Source organism: Equus quagga, chromosome 12, assembly GCF_021613505.1.
Source record: "Equus quagga isolate Etosha38 chromosome 12, UCLA_HA_Equagga_1.0, whole genome shotgun sequence".
Taxonomy (NCBI): Eukaryota; Metazoa; Chordata; class Mammalia; order Perissodactyla; family Equidae; genus Equus; species Equus quagga.
The window spans coordinates 85,021,993-85,041,876 of record NC_060278.1 but is presented as its reverse complement, the minus strand read 5'-3'; the positions used below and the strand labels follow the sequence as shown (position 1 = coordinate 85,041,876).

Genomic DNA, 19,884 nt, shown 5'->3' with positions numbered 1-19,884 from the left:
GATAGAGAAAGGTGTCATTGGCTCCCCATCCCACTGTCCACATCTTGTCATCATTCCCCCTACATCAAAAGCTAACTGCCAGGGACTTTCAACTGAGGCAGCAGGCAGAAAGGGCCACTGCCTCCTTGTCTTCTCTGTGTCCTTCCCAGGTCTCCCTTCCCTTCACTGAGAGCTTCCCACGAAGGGTACCAGATACCTCTCAGCAGCCACATCTCCAGACCACAAGATTCCTGCAATGGGGGATATCATCTTAACAACCACAATGGCTGCTTGGCCATGGGAAGTGCCCCCAGCCCTGGTGGGGATCCAGACTAATCAGCACACATAGAAATGTGGCTTAGCAGGAGGCTCAGGGTCTCAGATCACGAAAAATCATTCCTGTCATCCTGGCAGACCCAGCTCCTTGGAGACAAAAACTCATGCAGCATCGCAGCGTCAGTGTGATAGGCAGAATAATGTGCCGCTTGAAAAAAGAGGTCCACGTCCCTATCCCCAGAACCTGTGAAGACGTTACCTTCCATGGCACAAGGGACTTCACAGATGTGATTAAGGATCTTGTGATGGAAGATTAGTCTGTATTATGCAGGTGGATCCAGTGTACTTACAGGGGTCCTTCTCAGAGAAAGAAGCGTGCAGGAGACTCAGAGTCAGAGAAGGAGACGTGATGACTGAAGCAGAGTTTGGAGGGTTGAGCAGAAGGAAACCACTAGTCAAGGAATGTGGAAGTCTCTAGAAGCTGGAAAAGGCAAGGAAACGATTGTCCCCTAGAACCTCCAGAAGGAGTGCAGCCCTGCGCCTGTTTTGGACTTCTGACCTCTGGAACCGTAAGATGATAAATTTGTGCTGTTTTAAGCCACTGAGTTTGCAGTAACTTATTACAATGGCAATAGGAAATTAACCCAGCCAGCAACTATTCTGGGGGCAGTCAGAAAAGTTCAAGCATTGAACCCTACTTCTCTTCACTCTACTGGTCCCTGGGAGGAGGGGTCCCCCATTCTGACTTGTCATCCTGGCAAAAAGGCAAATACACAGTCAGGAACTGGAAGGACAAGAAAACCTGGCCTGTCAGTAAAGCCTTTAGCATTCATACCCTTTATTTAAATATTTATTTCATTATTTTTAAAGTTTCCCATCCAAACCACAGCTGTGAGTGGAATCCAACTCTCCCAGGCCATAGAAATGTCAACTTGGGGGTCTCCTGAGAATGGCAGATTGTGGATTGCTAGAGTCAAAAAGAGATTGTCCAGTCCAACCCACCCCCTTGACAGATGAGGAACTGTGGCTGGAGCGAGGGTGGGTGTCTGGGAGTGGGAAGGGTGAGTGGGCCCCGGGGCAGACGGTGCTGGAGCCGCCCCACTGGCCTCGCCTCAGTGCCTGGTCCTGCCCTGGTCCCACCCATCACGGCTGCTGTTGGTACTGGCTCTCGGTGGCGGTATAGAAGTCCTCCAGAACACTCTGGATATACTCGAAGGTGGGCCGCTCCTCGGGGCGGTTCTTCCAGCAGCGGGTCATGATGTTGTAAAGCTCCTCGGGGCAGTGCTCTGGTCGAGGCATCCTGTATCCGTGCTCCAGGGCTCGGATCACCTCGGGGTTCGACATCCCTGAGAAGGTGCAATGGAATTGAAAAGGGAGGGATTTGGGATGGGAATCCAGGGGTGGCAGACACTGTGGCCTCCCTGACAGCCATCACTCCCCACCTCCCCATGGACGCTGAGCCCCTCCCACTGTGAAAGCCAAGTATCCCTTCCCCAGCCTCCCCTGCATCCAGGGCAGGGGCATGACACCCAGTTTTGGCCAATGGGAGCCAAGGGGGATCTCCTGGGAGACTGCCAGGAAAGGTTTTCCTCCCTGATGAAAAAGGGCTTTAGAGGACACACCCTTCCCCCTTCCTTTGGACACTGGGAGGCAATGTGATCCTTGGAGCTGTGGCAGCCATCTGACCACATGAGGAAGACAATCATGGAGAAACTAACCCAGAGCCATGGGAGCTGTTGAGTGACTGAAACAACCAGTCACCAATGCCAGACTCCTTATTATGGGGAATAATAACTTGCCTATTGGTTTAGCCACTCTTAGTCTGTTATTTTGTTACTAATGGATACAGGGTTCCATAACCCATTGCCTGGTTTTTAGTGGTGTACCCTCAAGACAAGACAGCCATGTGGCCAGACTTGATGTCACCCTATGAGTGGGACCATGTCTCTGTTCAATTAAAGTTTATGTTAGTTATCCTTAGGAACAACCATTTAAATGTTGCTGATTCTCTAAGTTTCTATTACCAGTTTTGAACTTGAAACTCACATATCCAAGTGCTTCCTCAAACATCTTTCCTTGGATGTCTACAAGTCACGTCAAGTTGAACAGAGCTACAACACAACTCTTGAACTGGCCCTAGGCCATCACCCACCCAATTGCTCAATTAAAGCCAAGAGAATCATCCTTGATTCTCTCTCCCTCACCTTCCACCTCAGCAAGTCACATCCTTTCTTCTTTTGAAACGTAGTACCGAACCATCAACTTATTTCTGTCACCGTCACCACTTCTGCCTGCACTGCTGCCGCAGCTGCCACCATGTCCCCAGCCCCCAACCCACTGTCCATGCTGAACCAAAGCATCCCTTAAAGATGGAAATCAGATGGTGCCACGTCCTTGCCCAACACCCTCCGATGGCTTCTGTACACTTAGACCAACGTCCATTCCCTCTTCACCATGACCATGGGCCCTGCCTGATCTGGCCCCTGCCAAGCTCATCGTCTACCGTCTGCTCATTCCCTGTCTCCAGCTACCTGGCTTCCTTGCTCTTCTTCAGGCACACCTCAGGCCCTAAGAGCTAGCAGTTCCTTCTTCCTGGAATTCTTTCCCTAGATCCTCACTTGGGTGTCTTTTAGCTCAAACATGACCTGCTCCGAAATGGTGCTCCCCATCAACAAGAGCCACACGCCACTCCCTCTCACATGTCCTCACGAGCAGGAGCTCCCTACTGCAGAGACCTCGTCTCTCACTGTACCCTCAGTGCCTAACACATGATAGGAGTTCGATAAATCCTGATAAATGAACCAAGTGTCTACATCTTTAATTTCTACTCTTCACAACCACCTCTGCAAGGTAGACTTCATTATCTATGTTCTTTACAGGTGACGAACTGGGGTAGGAGAAATGAAGGGAATTTCTCAAAGTGCAATCACTGATGGGGGCAGGATTCAAATTCAGGAGTGTTTACATAAAAAGTCAGGGACTCTTCATATCCACCTTGCTGTTCTCCCCTGTTCTCATCTGGCTACAGATGCCCCAGGAGACATCCCAACCAAAAAGGAACAGAGAATAAAATTATTTACTGGGGGGGCTGGCCTGGTGGCGCAGCAGTTAAGCGTGGACGTTCTGCTTCGGCGGCCCAGGGTTCACCGGTTCAGATCCCGGGTACAGACATGGCACTGTTTGGCAAGCCATGCTGTGGTAGGCATCCCATGTATAAAGTAGAGGAAGATGGGCACGGATGGTAGCTCAGGGCCAGTCTTCCTCAGCAAAAAGAGGAGGATTGGCAGCAGTTATCTCAGGGCTAATCTTCCTCAAAAAAAAATTATTTACTGGGTCCCAGCAATCTATGTTGAGTATATCTTTGCATACCCATGTGGTCTACTCAGTGTAAGGTACAGCCCATAAGCACAGGGATAAATTCATCCATTCAACAAACAGTTACTAAGCATCCACATGTGCCAAGCACAGAAGTAGGCGGTGTGATGCATCGGTGAGGAATACAGACATGTTTTCTGGCCTCATGGAGCTCAGAGTCTGAGTCTGATGGGGAAATACTAAAAAAGTGTACAGTTATCAATTGTGATGCAAGCTATGAATGAACCAGTAGGCATTATGAATGAGAAGGATGGGGGCCATGTAGGGTGCTTTAGATGACTGGATGGCGGGGTATAGCGTGAGACGAAGCTGGAGAAGAAGGCAGGAGCTGGATCATGCAGGATCTGCAGGCCGTAATTAGGAGTTTGGGATTTTGTCCTAATTATGTTGGAGACCATTAAAGAGTTAGAGGTGGAGAAGGGACAAGATCTGATTCACAATTTTAGAAAAATCCCTCGGGCCCACAAGTGGAGAATGGCTGTAGGAGAGAGGGGAGGAAGCAGGGAGATGGACCAGGAGCCAGTGCACCATGGATGTGAGAGGTGATGTTGGCCTGGATGTGGGGGCAGGCTGTGGAGTTAGAAGTGGGCAGATTTGGAATATGTTCTGGAGTTAAATGGCCAGAACCTTGTGACTGCTTGGATGTGGTAAGGGGTGAGAGAAGAAGGGCCAAGTAAGCCCCCAGAGTTCAGGCTTAAGAGACCGGGTGGGTGGTGGTGCCTTTACCTGGGATGAGGCAGGCGAGGGGAGGCTGAGGGTGAGGATGAAGAACTCAGTCTGAATGGACGACATGATGAGGGGAGAGAGCCAGGCTGGGCCCTGGAAGCAGCCCCAAGCTGACACCCCCTTCCCTACCTGGGTAAGGGATCCGGCCATAGGTGACAATCTCCATCAGCAGGACACCAAAGGACCAGACGTCTGACTTGATGGTGAAGGAGCCAAAGTTGATGGCCTCAGGAGCTGTCCACTTGATGGGGAACTTGGCCCCTGTGGGATTGGACACAGCGGAGTCAGGGGGGCTCTGGGGAGCAGTCAGGGCTGGGTGTCTGCTGGGGAGAGGGAACAGGACAGGGGTGCAGCTGCGATTTCCCTCAACCTGGCTTCTGCGGAAGAAAAGAATGTCCATCCTGAGGACAGACGGCTAAAGTGGGGAGGAGAAGGCAGAGGGTCTGGCGTGTGGCAGGGAGCTTACTCTCTGGGGCCACCTCATTGATTCAGCTGATACTCCAGTAAACTACAGCTCCTGAAGAGGGGATACCTAGAGGCCAGAGTCTTTGGGGACAGCAGGACTTCAGGGCGCCTAGAGTCCAGGCCACAGCTGATGTCTCAGGCCCCTCACCCTTGGCCTTGGGGGAAGGGAAGATTTTGGCCTCTGCTGTTTCCAGTGACTGAGTGTCTTCCTCCTCCCCGCCCTCCGCCTGGTCTGGGATGGGCTTTGGCTCATGATTTCTCTCTCAACACCGTTGCGGTTGGCAGCGTGGTCTGTAGGGTACCTGTCCTTCGGACTTTGGGGAGACCTGCTCCGTGACTGACTACATAATCAAGTTCAGAAAATGCTCTATGTGGATTTTCTCTCCATCCCTTCCTTCCTTGGGTGCAAAACAGTTTTCTTTATTCCTGCTTACCTTCTCCTGGTTTAGAAATTATCCATTCTACTCTTATTCTTTTAGTGGTTGCCCTTAGTTTAGATAATTTTTTTACTGCATCGTAACAAACATGAAATAAAGTGGCAAATCTTTCATACACAACTTGATGCATCTTTATATATGTATATACCATTGTAATCACCACCCAGATGAAGATATACAACACTTTCTGCCCCTCAGAAGGCTCCCTTCTGTCCATCCCCTGAAACCCCGCCCCCCCCCACCCCTGCCGCTGTCAATACCTCCCATGCCAGGGAACCACTATCCTGACCTCTAGCACCGTAGATTAGTTTTGCCTATTTTTTTCTTTAACAGTTTCGTTGAGATATATTCACAGACTATACAATTCACCCACTTAAATTTTTTCAATAGTTTTTAGTATGTTCACAAAATTGTGAGTTTTGGAATATATTCATCACATCCCCCCAAAAAAACCTACAGCAGTTACTCTGTATTTATTTCCAACTCTCCACTCCTGCCTAGGCAACCATTAATCCACTTTCTGTCTTGATAGATTTGCCAGTTCTGGATATTTCATGTAAATAGAATCACACGATATGTGGTATTGGTGTCTGGCTTCTTTCACTTAACATGTTTTCAAAGTGTATCCATGTTTAGCATCTATCAGTACTTTATTCCTTCTCATGGCCGAATAATATTCCATTGTGTGGATAGACCACATTTTGTTTATCTGTTTATCAGTTGATGGACATTTGGGTTGCTTCCACTTTTTGGCTGTTGTGAATAACGTTGCTATAAACATTCACAAGCAAGTTTGCCTGTTTCTGAATTTTATATAAATAGGACCATCCAGCATCTGCTTCTTTTTGTCTGATTCCTTTTATTTTGATGTTATGCCTGTAAGAGCCAACCATTTTGTTGCATGTAGCATTGGTTTATAATATCTCATTGCTGCATAATATCATATTGTATGAATATAGCACAATTGATATATCCATTCTACTATTTATGGACATTTAGATTCTTCCCAATTTTTGTCTACTATGCATAAAATTGCTCTTACCCTTAATTTCAACATGTACTTGCCTAACTGAATCTAAAATTGATCAGAGTCAGGGGGTGAGGCTGCAGACCAGGACACCCTATCCGGAAAGACTTCATCAAGCTTAATAACGCACAGCTAATACTGGGACCGACCTTTGCATTTCACCCATCGCTTTCACTGCTCTCAACACTCAGCACGCACAACCCACGCAAGTGGGCCCCAGGGGGCCCTCGGCAGCATCCCCTACCTTCCCGAGCAGTGTACTCGTTGTCCTCGATGACCCGCGCCAGGCCGAAGTCGGCTATCTTGCAAACCAGGGACGCGGAGACCAAGATGTTGGCGGCTCGCAGGTCTCGGTGAATATAGTTCCTCTGCTCGATGAAGGCCATGCCTTCTGCAATCTCCACCCAAAACAGAGACACCCTCACCCTCAGAGGTGGCCCAGTCCAAGGCGGCACCCCCCAAAAACAGAAGATGAGAGCCCAAGCAGGAGAAAATGGGAAAACTCGCGCGCCAACTCCCTCTTTCTTGCGGCAGAGTCCAGGCGCAGATTGGCCTTCCTCTGTCCACCCAGGCAGGCTGGGGGATCCTCCGGGCCTGGCTCAGTTTGGGGGCTTCTCCAGAGTCCTGAGACTTCCAGAGAACACCAAAGAAAAAGCAATGGCATATTCCTCCAGGACCTACACACACACACTCCAGGATGCTATGAAGAGCTTTCATTCCAAACCTCTTTTTGGGGAAAACCTGAACTCACATCATAATCCGCTGTATCTCTTATACCTTCTTCATCCCCAAGCCTAGGCAGGGAAAATTCATATTCACTCAACAAATACCTACTGAGTGTAGATGCTGTAGGAGCCCGACATGTTACTGGAACAGGTGGAGCCAGGCCAAGCCCCTGCAGGTGGTAATAAGCAACATCAAGAAAGATAAAGCAGGGTAACAGGACACGAAGTATAGAGGGTTTTTTTGAATTGAGTGATCAGGGGAGGCTGCTTTGAGGAGGTGAAATTTTAGCAAAGATCTCAGTGATGATCCTAAGTATGTCAAATAAGAATGTTCCTTGCTGTGAGAATATCATGTGCAAAGGCCCAGAGGTAGGAATGCACTTGAGTGTTCATGGCACAGCACAGAGGCCAGGGTGGCTGGGCAGAAGTTGCTGTAGGGAGAGTGGGGGGCGTTGAGGTTGAGAGGGAAGGCGGCTGACTGTGAAGAACCTTGTGAGCTATGAGAGGAGGTTAGATTTTATTCTGAGCGCCATGGGAAGATATGGAAGGCTTCGTGCAGGAGTGTGTGACACAGTCTCATGTATATTTTAATGCCACCATGGCTGCTGAGTGAATGATAGACTGTATGGAGGATTCTTTCACAGTGGGGCCCTGGTAGCCTCTGACGGAAAGATGTGGGAATTTTCCTTAGAGACTTTTTTCACTTACAAGGGTTCGTGCAAAAGAGGTTTAAGATTCACCCTCAAACACCCAGAAAACAGCTTCTATAGGTCACAAACTAGCCTTCCAGCTCCCTGAGGCGGGTGTTCTCATGACCTCTGTTTTCCAGAGAAGGGACATTTGTTCCAGATCACACTGCCAGGAAGTTCTGAATGTCAGACTCAAGCCAGTCTGTGGATTTGCAATCCCAGGGCCCCATGCTGCCTCTAAGTACCCAGAACTCTGGATGGTCTGGAGGACTGCAGCTGGGTGCAGTCTGCTGAGATTATTGTGGGAGGTGGGGGGTCGGGCCAGAGAGGCCAAACCAAGCCACCAGCCTGTTCAAGGCCACAGGCAAGCGGGTGGTGCACTTGGAGGAAATGGCCAGCAGGGGGCAGCCATGGCCGTCGGAACCGAGGTCTGAGGCTCCAGACTTTCCGAGATAACTGGAGACTCTCTGATATGGTTTGGAGCTGCCGGCCAGGGCCAGGAGTCGGGAGAGAGGGAGTCTTGGCCTGAGGAGTGTGAGAAATTTATAAGAAGTCCTTAGATGAAGAGTTGACAACGAGTAGCACGTTAACCGCAGACTTTGTAACTTATCAGTTTGTTATAAGAGGATGCTTAAGTAGCATTTACTCTGTGCTTTGGGGGAGGTACTATTGCTATCGGCCCCATTACGCAGGCGAGAAAACTGAATCCCAGAGAAATAAGGAACCGGCCCAAGTGGTGGCCAGGATGGGAAATCGGTCAGCCCTGTCCAGGGTCCACGCACTTGTCCATTACTCTACCTGAATTTCTGGCCTTGTATCTGGCACAGAGCAGGCACTAATGCTAGTAGTTACCATTTTTTACCCACTGGCAGACACTCATGTTATGGATTTGCACAGGAGCTCAGCGGGGCAGGTGGGACTAACCCCACTCAGGAACGCGTAGAGGATAGTGGCTAAGTGACTCCAGAGTTGGACCAGCTCAGCTTGAGCCCCACCGCTCTGTGATCTCAAGCAAGCTGCTTCACCCTTCTGTACCTCACTTTCCTTCCCTGTAAAATGGGGACAGTAGAACCTTCTTCCAAAGGGTCATGTGAGGATTAATACTCTAAGTCTATCTACATCAAGGGCTTAGAACAGTGCCTGGCACATAAGTAGTGGCTATTAATGGTCCCTGTCGAGGAAAGTGGCACTCAGAGAGGTTCACCAATTTGCTCAAAGCTACACAGGCAGAGCTGGGATCAAAACCAAAACACTGTATGGTCCCTAAGTCCATATGCATACAGAGTGTTGCTTCTCATGGGTTTGTCAACTGAATGAATGATGCACAGGTTTACTGGGTTCAGGGTTGATCTGAGAACTGGGGGTTGACGAGGTGATGAGATTTCATGACCACCAAGTGGGCCGCCATGATGTGGGGCATTGGAACTTGGGTTTGCTTCTGAGGGTGTCAAGAGATCACAGAACCCCAGCCGGAGGGGCCTGTAGGGATATTCCAGCTCACGCCTCTTCAGACTGAACCCTACTGATACCCAGAGGCTGTCTTGGGGGTAGAGAGACAAAAGAAAGGCCACGCCCTTCAATCAGAGCTGCTCTGTTTTGGTCTATTTTAAAATATTCAGCTACTGTTTAAGATTCATTTGACCAACAGAATTATGGCTAAAAAAAAAACTTCTGAACTTGAAAACCACGGATGTGGTCCAATTCCCTCACGTGACAAATGGAGAGACTGAGACCCAGAGTGGATCCAAGGCCATGCAGTCAGTTGGTGACAGGGTTGGGGCACCCTCCACTGCACCAATCTACTCCTCCAGGCCTGGAGGCGAAGGCCAGGACCCCAGGATGGCTCCCTCCTGTCCCTGGGCTCTGAGTCTACCTCCGCTGCTGGATGCACAAGGGCCTGGAACCTCTTTCCTTGCCTCGGTTTCTGTTCTCCCATCTGTGAAATGGGGAGAGCGGCTCTCACCCTAATCGATGATGTTCTGCCCAGCAAGGTGTCTGTCAGTTTGATGGTTATGATTTAGCAACAGGCCAGACTATTGTTTCCCCAGGGATGGCCCGTTGAAGTGAAAACACCAGCCCTGGAATTCCACGTGCCTCTGACATTCCAGGCTCTGAAAGGCAAAGCCTTTTATGAAACCTCTGGCCTCCCCAGGATTTGCCTACTCAAATGAGCTCGGCCTTAGGCATCTCCAGAAGGCCCAGCCCTAGGCCCAGGTGCACATCTCGCTTAACACCCCCCAGGCTGCAAACCACACCTCCCTCCTTTTTGTCAGTCCCAGGCTCCAACTGAGCAGGCCGAGCTCTTGTTTTTCCCTTGGGGCCTTGGCAACAGCTGTTTCTTCCTGCAAGAACACTTCCCTCTCCCATCTGCCTAACTTCTACTCATCCTTCAGGGCTCAGCCTAGAAGCCACTTCTTCCGGGAAGCCTTCTCAGATGGCCCAGGCTCCTCGAGCCGTGCATGCGCATCACACCCGTTTCCTCCCCTGTTTTCCCACAGACAGGAGAGAATGAGAGAAGAGGAGTAAAGAGCACTCCAGCTGGGCTGAGAGGAGAAAGAAAATGGGGTCTTAGGAGGTGTTTCTGTGATTTGCGTACATTATTTATTTTGCTGGATGTTGCATTCTTCTGAGGCTGAGCCAGGACTCCTTGGGTCATGGCTCTCTAACACATTCAGTTGCTTAATATCTGCGACTCCGGACTTTCCATTTTGCTCACTGCCATATCGCCCCAAATTAACACAGTAATTTAGGTAAACTAATTGACCTCACTGGGCCTCAGTTTCCCCGTCTGTGCTTAACTTCTTCTCTATGCCTCAACTTCCTATTCTGTAAAACGGGATGACAATTACCTACCTGTGGCCAGGCAGCTACATCGGTGGCCCCAGTGAACCAGGCCTCCTGGGCCTCCTGCCCTTGTGCAGTCCCCTCCCACACTGCTGCTGGCTTGGCCCTGTGACTTCCTTTGGCCAGTGGGACATTAGCAAGCCTGGTGCAAGCAGAGGCTTCATGAGTGCTCACACAGTAGGGCTTGGTCCCTTAGAAGACTCCTTGGAACCTCGCTGCTCTGCTATAAATGGGCTCCAGTTGGGCTACTGCGTGACGAGGGGCCACGAGGCGCGAGACCCTGGAGGAGGCGCCAGCGTCGCTGACATTCTCGCCCCGGATGAGCTCTCAGCAGAATGCATCCACATGAGTGGCCTCAGTTTCACCACGTGGAGCAGAAAAACCACCCAGCCAAAACCCACAGAATCATGAGAAATAAGAAATTGTTGTTGTTTCAAGCTCCTAGCTTTAGAGTGGTTTCTTACATAAGAAGAGATAACAAATATCCTACCCTGGGAAATTGCTGTGAGGACTAAATGAGTTAGTACACAGAAGGCGCACATAAAAAGTATGCCTTTATACTGAGCACCCAATAAATGTTAGCTATAATTATAGTCTGTGATCAATAAATATTTGTTGAATAAACAATTGAGTTCCTGCCCCCTCCCCTGACTTCCCCACCGGACTCTTACTTGGGCCGAAAAGTCAATGAGCTTCGGCAGGGGCTGCTTGCTACCTTCTTCACTCTTCAGGAAATCCAGCAGGCTTCCTGGAGGAGGAGAGGGGGCAAGGTTCACTACTCTCACTAGTGGATGACGAAAATCGTTCATGGTCCTGGATTTAAATAACACTATTTATTTATCAGTCATAGTGTTTGAGAAACAGAATTTGAGTGTTTTGAAAATGACCTTGTGATTGCTAGCCTGGTTCTTTGAGACAGCTGTGGGAGGCTGGAGGACCAGGCCTGTGGTTTTATAAGGCTGGCATACTTGTGTATTTAGAAAACAAAAAAAGTATTGAGATTTCAAATCACACTAAGCGAGGCTGTGCGAGGTGTTTCTGTTTATCGATAAATGGGCAGGGACTGAAAACGGTTGTGGAACAGTGGCCCAGAACAACCCCTGAGAAACCCTGGACCGTGCCAGGCAGGGGTGGCGTGGGACCCATAATCTGAAGACTCTTTTCCAGAGTGCTGGTCCATGCAGGGAAGGTGGCTGCTGGGTTGGGGACGTGGGGGGAGTCCCCTGGCCCCTAAGGCTCACCGTGAACCCACAGCCACCTGCGGGGGTCTGGCCCCCTCCCCTCTCCTGGCGGCCCCGCGTGTTCCCCTTCCCCTGGCATTCCCGTAATATAATTTCACCCCTCAACCAGCAGGGCTGGGCGGTTACAGATTAAGGTGCTCAATGAGCGCCTGTTGGAAGAGCTCCTGGCCAGACTGGGGGCATTGCAAGGGCAAGAACCACATCAGGGTCCCCTTTGAGTCTGCAACTGACCAGTATGAGCCACAGCCTGCATCCCCAGCCCCCAGGAGGCGGCACCTTTGGCCATGAACTCCGTGATGATGTAGATGGGCTCCTTCGTGACCACCGCGTACAGCTTCACCAGCTTGTCATGCTGCAGAGTTTTCATCAGGTTGGCCTCCGCCAGGAAGGCTTCCACGGACATGCTGCCCGGCTTCATCGTCTTCACGGCCACCTTGGTGTGCTTGTTGTAGGTGGCTGGGGGAGCAGAGGGAGCAGGAACGGGGGTCAGAACCCACTGCTCTTTTCCCACAGCCCTGGAAGGCCCAGCTGCAGACTGCCTCCTCCAGAACCCCTTCCCTATCCATGTCAGCCCTCAGACAGGGAAGCGGAGACCCGGGCTTCGGCCGCAGAGGTGGGTTGGAAGGCCCGTTCACCACTTCCCAGCTGTGTGCGCCCTTGGGCAAGTCACTTAACCTCTCTGAGCTGTGGTTTCCTCATTTGCAAAGTGGAAATGATCAGCACTCCCTTTGAAGGGCTGTCATAGGAATTAAAGAACGACCTCAAAACATCACTCAGATAATGTCAGTCACTCACACACTTTCACACACATACCACCTTTGCTTTGTTGCTCACTCTCTCTCCCACACATGCACACACACACCGCTTTTGCTTAAAATGCTTTAATCTTAACACTGCTCTCAAGATAAATACCAGTCTCGCCATGGTCCACAAAGCCCTACACAGTCTAGCTTTGCCTGCTTTGCCAGCCTCATGATCCACCAAACTCCCCCTTGACTTTTGTATACCCATCACTCTACATGTCACTCAGTCCCTCAAGTACCCAACTCCCCCTCCTACCACAGGGACTTTGCACATGCTGTTCCCTACTCTACGTCACCCCTTGCTTCACCTTGTGGATCCCGTAAATCTCATAATTGTTCATGTTTCCATTTTTGCCTTGGCTGCCAGGAAGCTTGAATCCAGATTTGTGGTCTTCCTGTAGTAAGAGTCTAGGCCCTTATATAATATTTTTTGTTTCCCAGTCTCGTTATTCAGATCTGTCTTACTTTCCTCTCCATATTTTCCTGCCACATTCTCTTACTCAGTGCCTGGCACATAGTAGGCTCTCAATAAATGTAGTTGAAATACATGGATTTTAAATTTATTTTTTCTGGCTGAATTGTTTATATGCCTGTAAGGTGTCTTCACTCCCATTTGGAACGTGGTGGAGTATAAGCACAATGGGATGCACCAGGCACTGGGCCGGGCATTGTGTCTACCCCACAATTCTGCAAAGCAGGCATTGCTGTCCTCAAGTTATTAGGGGCAGGACAGCAGGGGTGGGACATGCCTTTTTGGTGCCCCACGATGCCCTGGCATGGTGCTAGGCACACGGCAGGTGCTCAGAAAGCTTTTTCATCAGTTGCCAACATTGAACTCACCTGGAAATCTCCAAGTTGCATTTCCCCACTCTCAACTTTCATCACCCCAAGAGGCCTTTGGGTATCTCAACCCCAAACTCGTAGGCTGTTTCCAGCTCCGTACGAGGGAGCGGGTTCCTCCTCTAGGACTCCTGCTTCCCAGAAGGAAGTTTTTGACCCCAACAGGCCTGCCCTCAAAGGCAAAGCAGTGTTTGCATGGCAGGACAATTTGGATTGCTATCAGAGGAATTGCTCCTTTATGGTTATTATTCAAACCTCCCCTTCTGACCTGGGTGGCATTCCCACGTCGCCTCAGGCTGTTCCTGGAAGCAAGGACCTCCCTTCCCCCTCCCTCTTCTCCACCCTCTGGCCCCGGCGCCTCACCCATCCAGACTTCCCCAAACTGCCCAGCTCCAAGCTTCTTCTCCATCTTGAGCGATTCCCGGGGGATCTCCCAGGCATCTTTCTCCCACGGCTTCTGGGGCTTGGAGGACATGCAGGGCACTGTCAGCTTCTGGCAGAGTCCATCGCTCCCCTCTGGAAAAGAGCCCCTGGTCAGTCGAGGGCAGCCAGCTCCGGGCCAGCCCGAGGCTTTCCCTCGGAGGCCTCCCTGCCTGGTCCCCGGCATCTGGCCAAAGTCCCAAGAAGTTGCCAGCATCAGGGACCTTCCCAAGGGAGCAGAGCATGGTGAGATGCCACCTCCCCCTCCAGCTCAACAGGCCTGAGACTTCAGGAGAATCCAAAGCAACTGTTTGTCTGGGGAGGGTCCCGAGGAGCTCAGCGGCCGCAGTGCAGCCTTGAGCAGCAATCCTGGAGACGGGCCCACCCCGCTGGGATGCAGCCCCCGCGGCACTCACTCTTGTAGTGGGCCACCAGCTCCTGCAGGGTGCCGAAGGTGCTCCGCGGGGAGATGTAGAAGCCCCCGCTGTCCAGGGTCCGGATCTTGTAATGCTTCACCGTGTCCCTGTACTGGGGGTCGTAGTCTCGCACAGACAAAGAGTAGCTTCCTGCATCAGCCGGAGAGAAACCGCTCAGGAGGGGGACTCAGAGGCCTGCCACCTCGTGTCAGCACCCTGCACCACCTCCTGACATCCCGTAAGGCCACTGCTGGCTGGCACCATCCCGGCTCCCAGGCAGGGGAGCACAAGGGTGAGAGTGGGCTGTGGGGTCAGGCTGCCTGGGTCCCCCTCCAGGCTCCTCCATGTCCAGCTCTGAGACCTTGGACAAGTGACTACGTCATCTCTCTGTGCCTCCGTTTTCTCATCTGTAAAATGGGAATAGCTATCTTAGCTCCCTGCCTCGTCATGTTACCTGACAACTGAAGGAAGCAATGCTTGTACCCTACTCAGGATGTTGCGCTCAGTAAATGCTGGCTATCATCATCTTCTTCATTATTACTTTTTTCTCTGTCTGTCTGTCTATCTATCACAAAAGCCAAGATACCACATCAGTTCGGGAAAAAGTCAGGCTATTCAGAAACAAACAAGCAAAAAGATAAACAAAAGAATCAGTCCAATCATTGAAATGGAAATGGAAACATTAAATATGGTAGGCTGGGGACCGGCCCAGTGGTGCAGCAGTTAAGTTCGCACATTCTGCTTCTTGGCAGCCTGGGGTTCGCCAGTTCGGATCCCAGGTGTGGACATGGCACGGCTTGGCAAAAGCCATGCTGTGGTAGGTGTCCCACGTATAAAGTGGAGGAAGATGGGCATGGATGTTAGCTCAGGGCCAGTCTTCCTCAGCAAAAAGAGGAGGATTGATAGTAGTTAGCTCAGGGCTAATCTTCCTCAAAAAAAAAAAAATAATAATAATGCAGTAGGCTGAATAATGGGCCCCCAAGATGTTATGTCCTGGAACCTGTGACACGTTAGCCTCTTGGTGAAAGGGATTTTGCAGATGTCATTCTGCAAAAGGCCCAGTCAGGGATCTGGAGGTGGGGAGATTCTCCTGGGTTATCCAGGTGGGCCACTGTCATCACAAGGGTCCTCATAAGAGGAGGTAAGAGGGTCAAAGTCGGTGGTAGGATGTGTGTAGGTGGAAACATGAGCTTGGAGAGACGTGAGAGGGGGCCATGAGCCAAGCAATGCTGGTGGCCTCTAGAAGCTGGAAAGGCAAGGACACAGACCCTTTCCTGAAGCCTCCAGAAGGAACCAGCCTTGCTGACCCCTTAACCTGAGCCCAGGGAGAACGATTTCAGACTTCTGACCTCCAGAACTGTAAGAAAATAGGCTCCTGTGGTTTTAAGCCTCTAAGTTTGTGGTAATTTGTTACAGCAGCAAGAGGAACCTGGTACACGTGACATCACATAGACCAGAAACACACGAGTCTTTCAGCCGTGACCACAGTTCTGCCGTTTGTAAGCTGTGCATCCTCGGGCGAGTTATTAGCCTCTCTGTCTCTCAGTTTTCTCTACCACGATAGCACTGTATCACAGGATTTTGAGGAGGTTTAAATTATTAAATGATTAACAACTGACCATATGTGCCAGGCTCTATTCTAAAAACCTTGTGTGAATAAACAGTGAATGAATATGAATAATATTCATTATAATGAATTACAATTATATGAATTATAATGACTTATATTATTAATTATAATGAATGAATAACCCCACAAGATAGAGGTCTTCTATCACCACCATTTTACAGATGAGGAGATTGAGGTTCAGGGAGGTGAAGTCACTCATCCGCAGTCACACAGCTGCTAAGTGTCAGAGCGGGGATTCAAACCCGGGCAGTGGCTCGGGGCCCTGCTCTTAGCCACTCTGGCCAGTCAAGGGGAGGCTGGCTTGGCTGACGCTGGATGGGGCGGGGCAGAATTCAAGAGGCAGCAGGATGGGACTGAGGGCACCCATGCTGAAAGTTTTATTAAATTGGCGAACGCACCTACTACGCCCCTACCCCTGGCGGACCGTGAAGGTGGACCAGGCATGCCTCCCGCCCTGCAGGTCTGAGACTGTTTCTTTGGTTTCTCTGCCCCGGTCTGCAGGATGGACCAGCCCAATCTCCCAGCTGTCCTGGGCACCGGGGGAGAGGGGAAGCCAGGGGCTGTGGACAGCTTTGCCTTTTCGTCCTCTTTATTGTCCCCTAGGGGCGGGGAGGGGCTTGCTGGGTGGGAGGAAATAAAGCGTGAACAGTCGATGACCTGAACCACGGATCGTGAGTGGCATGAGCCGAGCCACGTTCAGGCGGCACCAATTCAGATATCTAGGGGCCGCGTGGAAGGCCACCCAGGTGCCTTTGATCGATGGCCCCAAAACTGTTTGCTCAGGGTACCGTGAGGTCACACTTTACACGATTTACTTGATTCATTTGAACCAAGCAGTTTTGAGTCTAAACATGTTAGTAAGGTGCACTCTGTGTGTAAAATTTGAAGTCACAAGACCCTGTTTACATTCATTCCTCTGGGAAAATTCGCCTTGTTGCTGCCAGTCTGAGTTCTGCGATGTTTTCGGCATTGTTCTTGCCTCCCGTGCCGTGACCTGGCAGAAAGCCACCCTCACAGACAGGAATTTCGGGAAGCAGGTCGCCAACATCAAAACTTGCAAATACCTCAAAGGAGCCCTTTTAAGTGGAGTCCCAGAGGAGGCTGGCCTGGGGCTTGTCCTGCAGCCTCATCTACCCCTTGGAAGACGGGGGAATCAGGTTTGTGGACAAGACATTTTGTGATGGGTATTAAATGATACAAGCTAGTGAAGATCACACTTCAGCAGGATGTGGTTTTTTGGGGGACCATAACCACACGGGCCTCCTTCCCTTGACCTAAGCAGGCAAGCACCGGGACTGAGAGGGCCCAAACCAGGCTGGAGAAAACTTGGCAGCCACGGTGGGCTGGGTGAGTGGTTCAGGCTTCCCCAGGTGCTGAGGGAGGGGTGGTGGCCCGTCCTGCCTGGGGCACTCCTGCAGGGCGGGGAAGGGTGGAGAGGGCTCAGTCACCTTTGGTGGTCTCACTGTCCCGGATCATGAAGGAGCCCAGCACGTTGCCAGGGGCCAGGAGTTGGCGCTCTGCATCCTTCCGGCTGATGCCCTTGAAGAACCACCTGGTGGAAAGGGGAGGGGGCAGCGTGGGAACCTGGGGTGGGCGGTCCTGTCCCGCTCGCCTGAGGAACCAGGATACCGAGGGCCTGGCTTCCTGCAGCATCACTTTTCCTCAAAGATTCTTTTGGAAAAACAACCAATCTTTTGATATTAAAACAGACATTTTACCAGTAGTGAATCCAGTTTGCTGAGACTGAAGCGTGTGTAGCTTGGGGAGCTTTCTTTAAGAAAAAGAATCCAGCACTACAAATGCAAAATGCCACGGGCCACCCCAGCAGCACCCAGTGTGAGGGGCACGGTGACGGACTGAAAGACAGCGGGAAGATGCAGCAGCCTGAAGAACACTGTCAAAAGCTTCCTCCTGCCAATGTCACAGGAACACAGGACGATCCCCTGAGGGCCGTGGAGGTCCTCACCTTGTTCACCCTCCTCTGTGTACACAGAGTCAAATATAAAGCCGGCATGAATTTCTAAGCTAAAAGGTGAGGTTTCAAATAATTTTATACTCGGGGCCCTATCTCTGGATCTTTTCTTTTTTCTCCCTGGATATTTGAGATATTGGGTAGAAAAGTTCAAGCAGCAGCCACCGCCGAATCCATTCCCCCCGTCAGTAGAGTGAGGAATGGTTCACTTACTATGATGGAAAAAGTCCCAGACCAGAGGTCAGCAGGGCTTGGCCCTGCCACAAACCTGCTGAGTGACTTTGAGAAAGTAGCTTTCCCTCTCTGGGCCTCTGTTTCCTCTGTATCAACTGGGGGAGAAAGACAGCTAACAGTCGTCGAGTTCTTGTTATCCAACTAACAATTCCATGAAATTGCTGCCTTCATTATCCCCATTTTATAGAAGAAGAAACTGAGGAACAGAGAGAGCAAGTAACTTGCCTTGTGTCACACAGCTGAGAAGTGGTGGAGGCGGGATTCAAATCCAGGCAATCTAACCCTGGAGTCCAACATCTTAATCGCCATGCCGCACTGCCCGCCCAGCCCACCCAGCTTCTCTGCTTTCATTTTGTAAGGTGGTTCACACCATGGTAAAATATCTAAGCAACGCTAGAGGGTACACAGGGCAAACTGTCTTCTTGGCAAGTGCACCCCTAGGAAGTTATCCCACAGATCTTGTACAAGGAAGAAACGACATAGACACAAGGAGATTCACCCCAGCATGAGACTGGGAGCCACTGAAGTGACCACTGATAGGGGACGGTGGGGCATCTACATGATGGACACTCGGCAGCTGTAAAAAGGAAGGCGGATGCTCTAGGCGCTGCGTGGAAGACCTGAGCAAAGGGAGCGGAGCAGTGTGTGTGGTGGCTCCCACGTGGGTAAAGCAAAGGGGGTGTATGGATTTTCCTACACAAGTGGAAAGCACTTCAGAGGACTCACAAGAAACTGGTTGCTTCTGGGGAGGGCAAGTGGCTCGTTGGGGACGGGTGGGAGGAAGACTTCACTCTTTATTCTAGGTCCTTCCACACCATTTGCATTCTGAAACACTTGAAGATATAGCCTATTACAAGGCGGGGGAGGAGGGCAGATTCCGCCCTGCTCTGATTCCCAGGGCCCCCCTGCCCTTCCCAGAGGCACCCTCTGCTAGCAGTTTCTTGATGCAGACGCAGACACAGGAGCCCGTGGGCGCACTGCAAGACTGATGTGTGTATCTAGGTCAGCGGTTCTCAAGGCGGGGGCCCCTGGATCAGCAGCATCAGCCTCGCCTGAGAACTAGTTAGAAATGCAAATCATGCACCAGACAGTCGGGAGTGGGGCCCAGAAACCAGCCTCCAGGTGACGCAGATGCGCTCAAGTGTGAGAACCACCCATTGAGGTTATCCCCTTTGTTTGCAAATAACCCACAATACTACTGTCTGCATGCTGCCTTTTTCACTGAACGCTTATATTGCCTTTGAGGAGTAAGGCCAGCCGTGCCTCCTCTGAGGCCGCTGAGATCGGTGCTGGGATTCTCTAAGTGTTTGGGGCCTGGAAGGGAAGAACAGAGCCCAGAGGCCCCAGGAGAAAGCCCAGAAGGGGACATAAGCAGCCAAGAGCCCCCCCACAGCGTGTGGGGGTGTGCTGCGTGGAGGTCCAGAACAGCAGGGTCAGTGAGGGGAGAGGAGCTTCCTCACGGCCACAAGAGGGGACATTTCATAGGCCAAGAGGTCTCATGTGCACTAAGAAGGCGACTTGAAGATGGGAAGAAGCCCAAACATTTTAATTTCTAACGGGCAAGTCTCCCAAACCCTCAATACCATTTAGCCAGAGGGAGGAGGCAGAGGAGAAAAAAACATGGGGACTCTCATTTTTCGTCTTTTTGACCGTGGTCCTGAATTGGATCTACTGCCCCCCTACAGTGTAGCCATCTTTTTCCTGGTCAATCTCAGCCCCACACTGTGAGCATCTCCAGGGAGGAGCGCTGTCTGGCTCAGGAGGTAGCCCTGGAATAGGGCCGGG

The 19,884-nt window shown here is 51.0% G+C and overlaps 1 protein-coding gene across 1 annotated transcript in view; it reads right to left on the bottom strand.

Moving 5' to 3' along the window:
- Positions 1-850: 850 nt before the first annotated feature.
- The window catches only part of HCK (HCK proto-oncogene, Src family tyrosine kinase), a 39,790-nt gene continuing 20,756 nt past the window's right edge, over positions 851-19,884 (bottom strand). Inside the window, exons 6-13 of the mRNA XM_046678099.1 lie at positions 17,342-17,445; positions 14,264-14,413; positions 13,791-13,943; positions 12,061-12,240; positions 11,215-11,291; positions 6,530-6,683; positions 4,486-4,617; positions 851-1,601 (exon numbers count right to left, since the gene is read on the bottom strand). Of these exons, the coding sequence (XP_046534055.1) occupies positions 1,399-1,601; positions 4,486-4,617; positions 6,530-6,683; positions 11,215-11,291; positions 12,061-12,240; positions 13,791-13,943; positions 14,264-14,413; positions 17,342-17,445 (1,153 nt within the window). The 3' untranslated portion in view covers positions 851-1,398. The remainder of the gene's footprint in view (positions 1,602-4,485; positions 4,618-6,529; positions 6,684-11,214; positions 11,292-12,060; positions 12,241-13,790; positions 13,944-14,263; positions 14,414-17,341; positions 17,446-19,884) is intronic.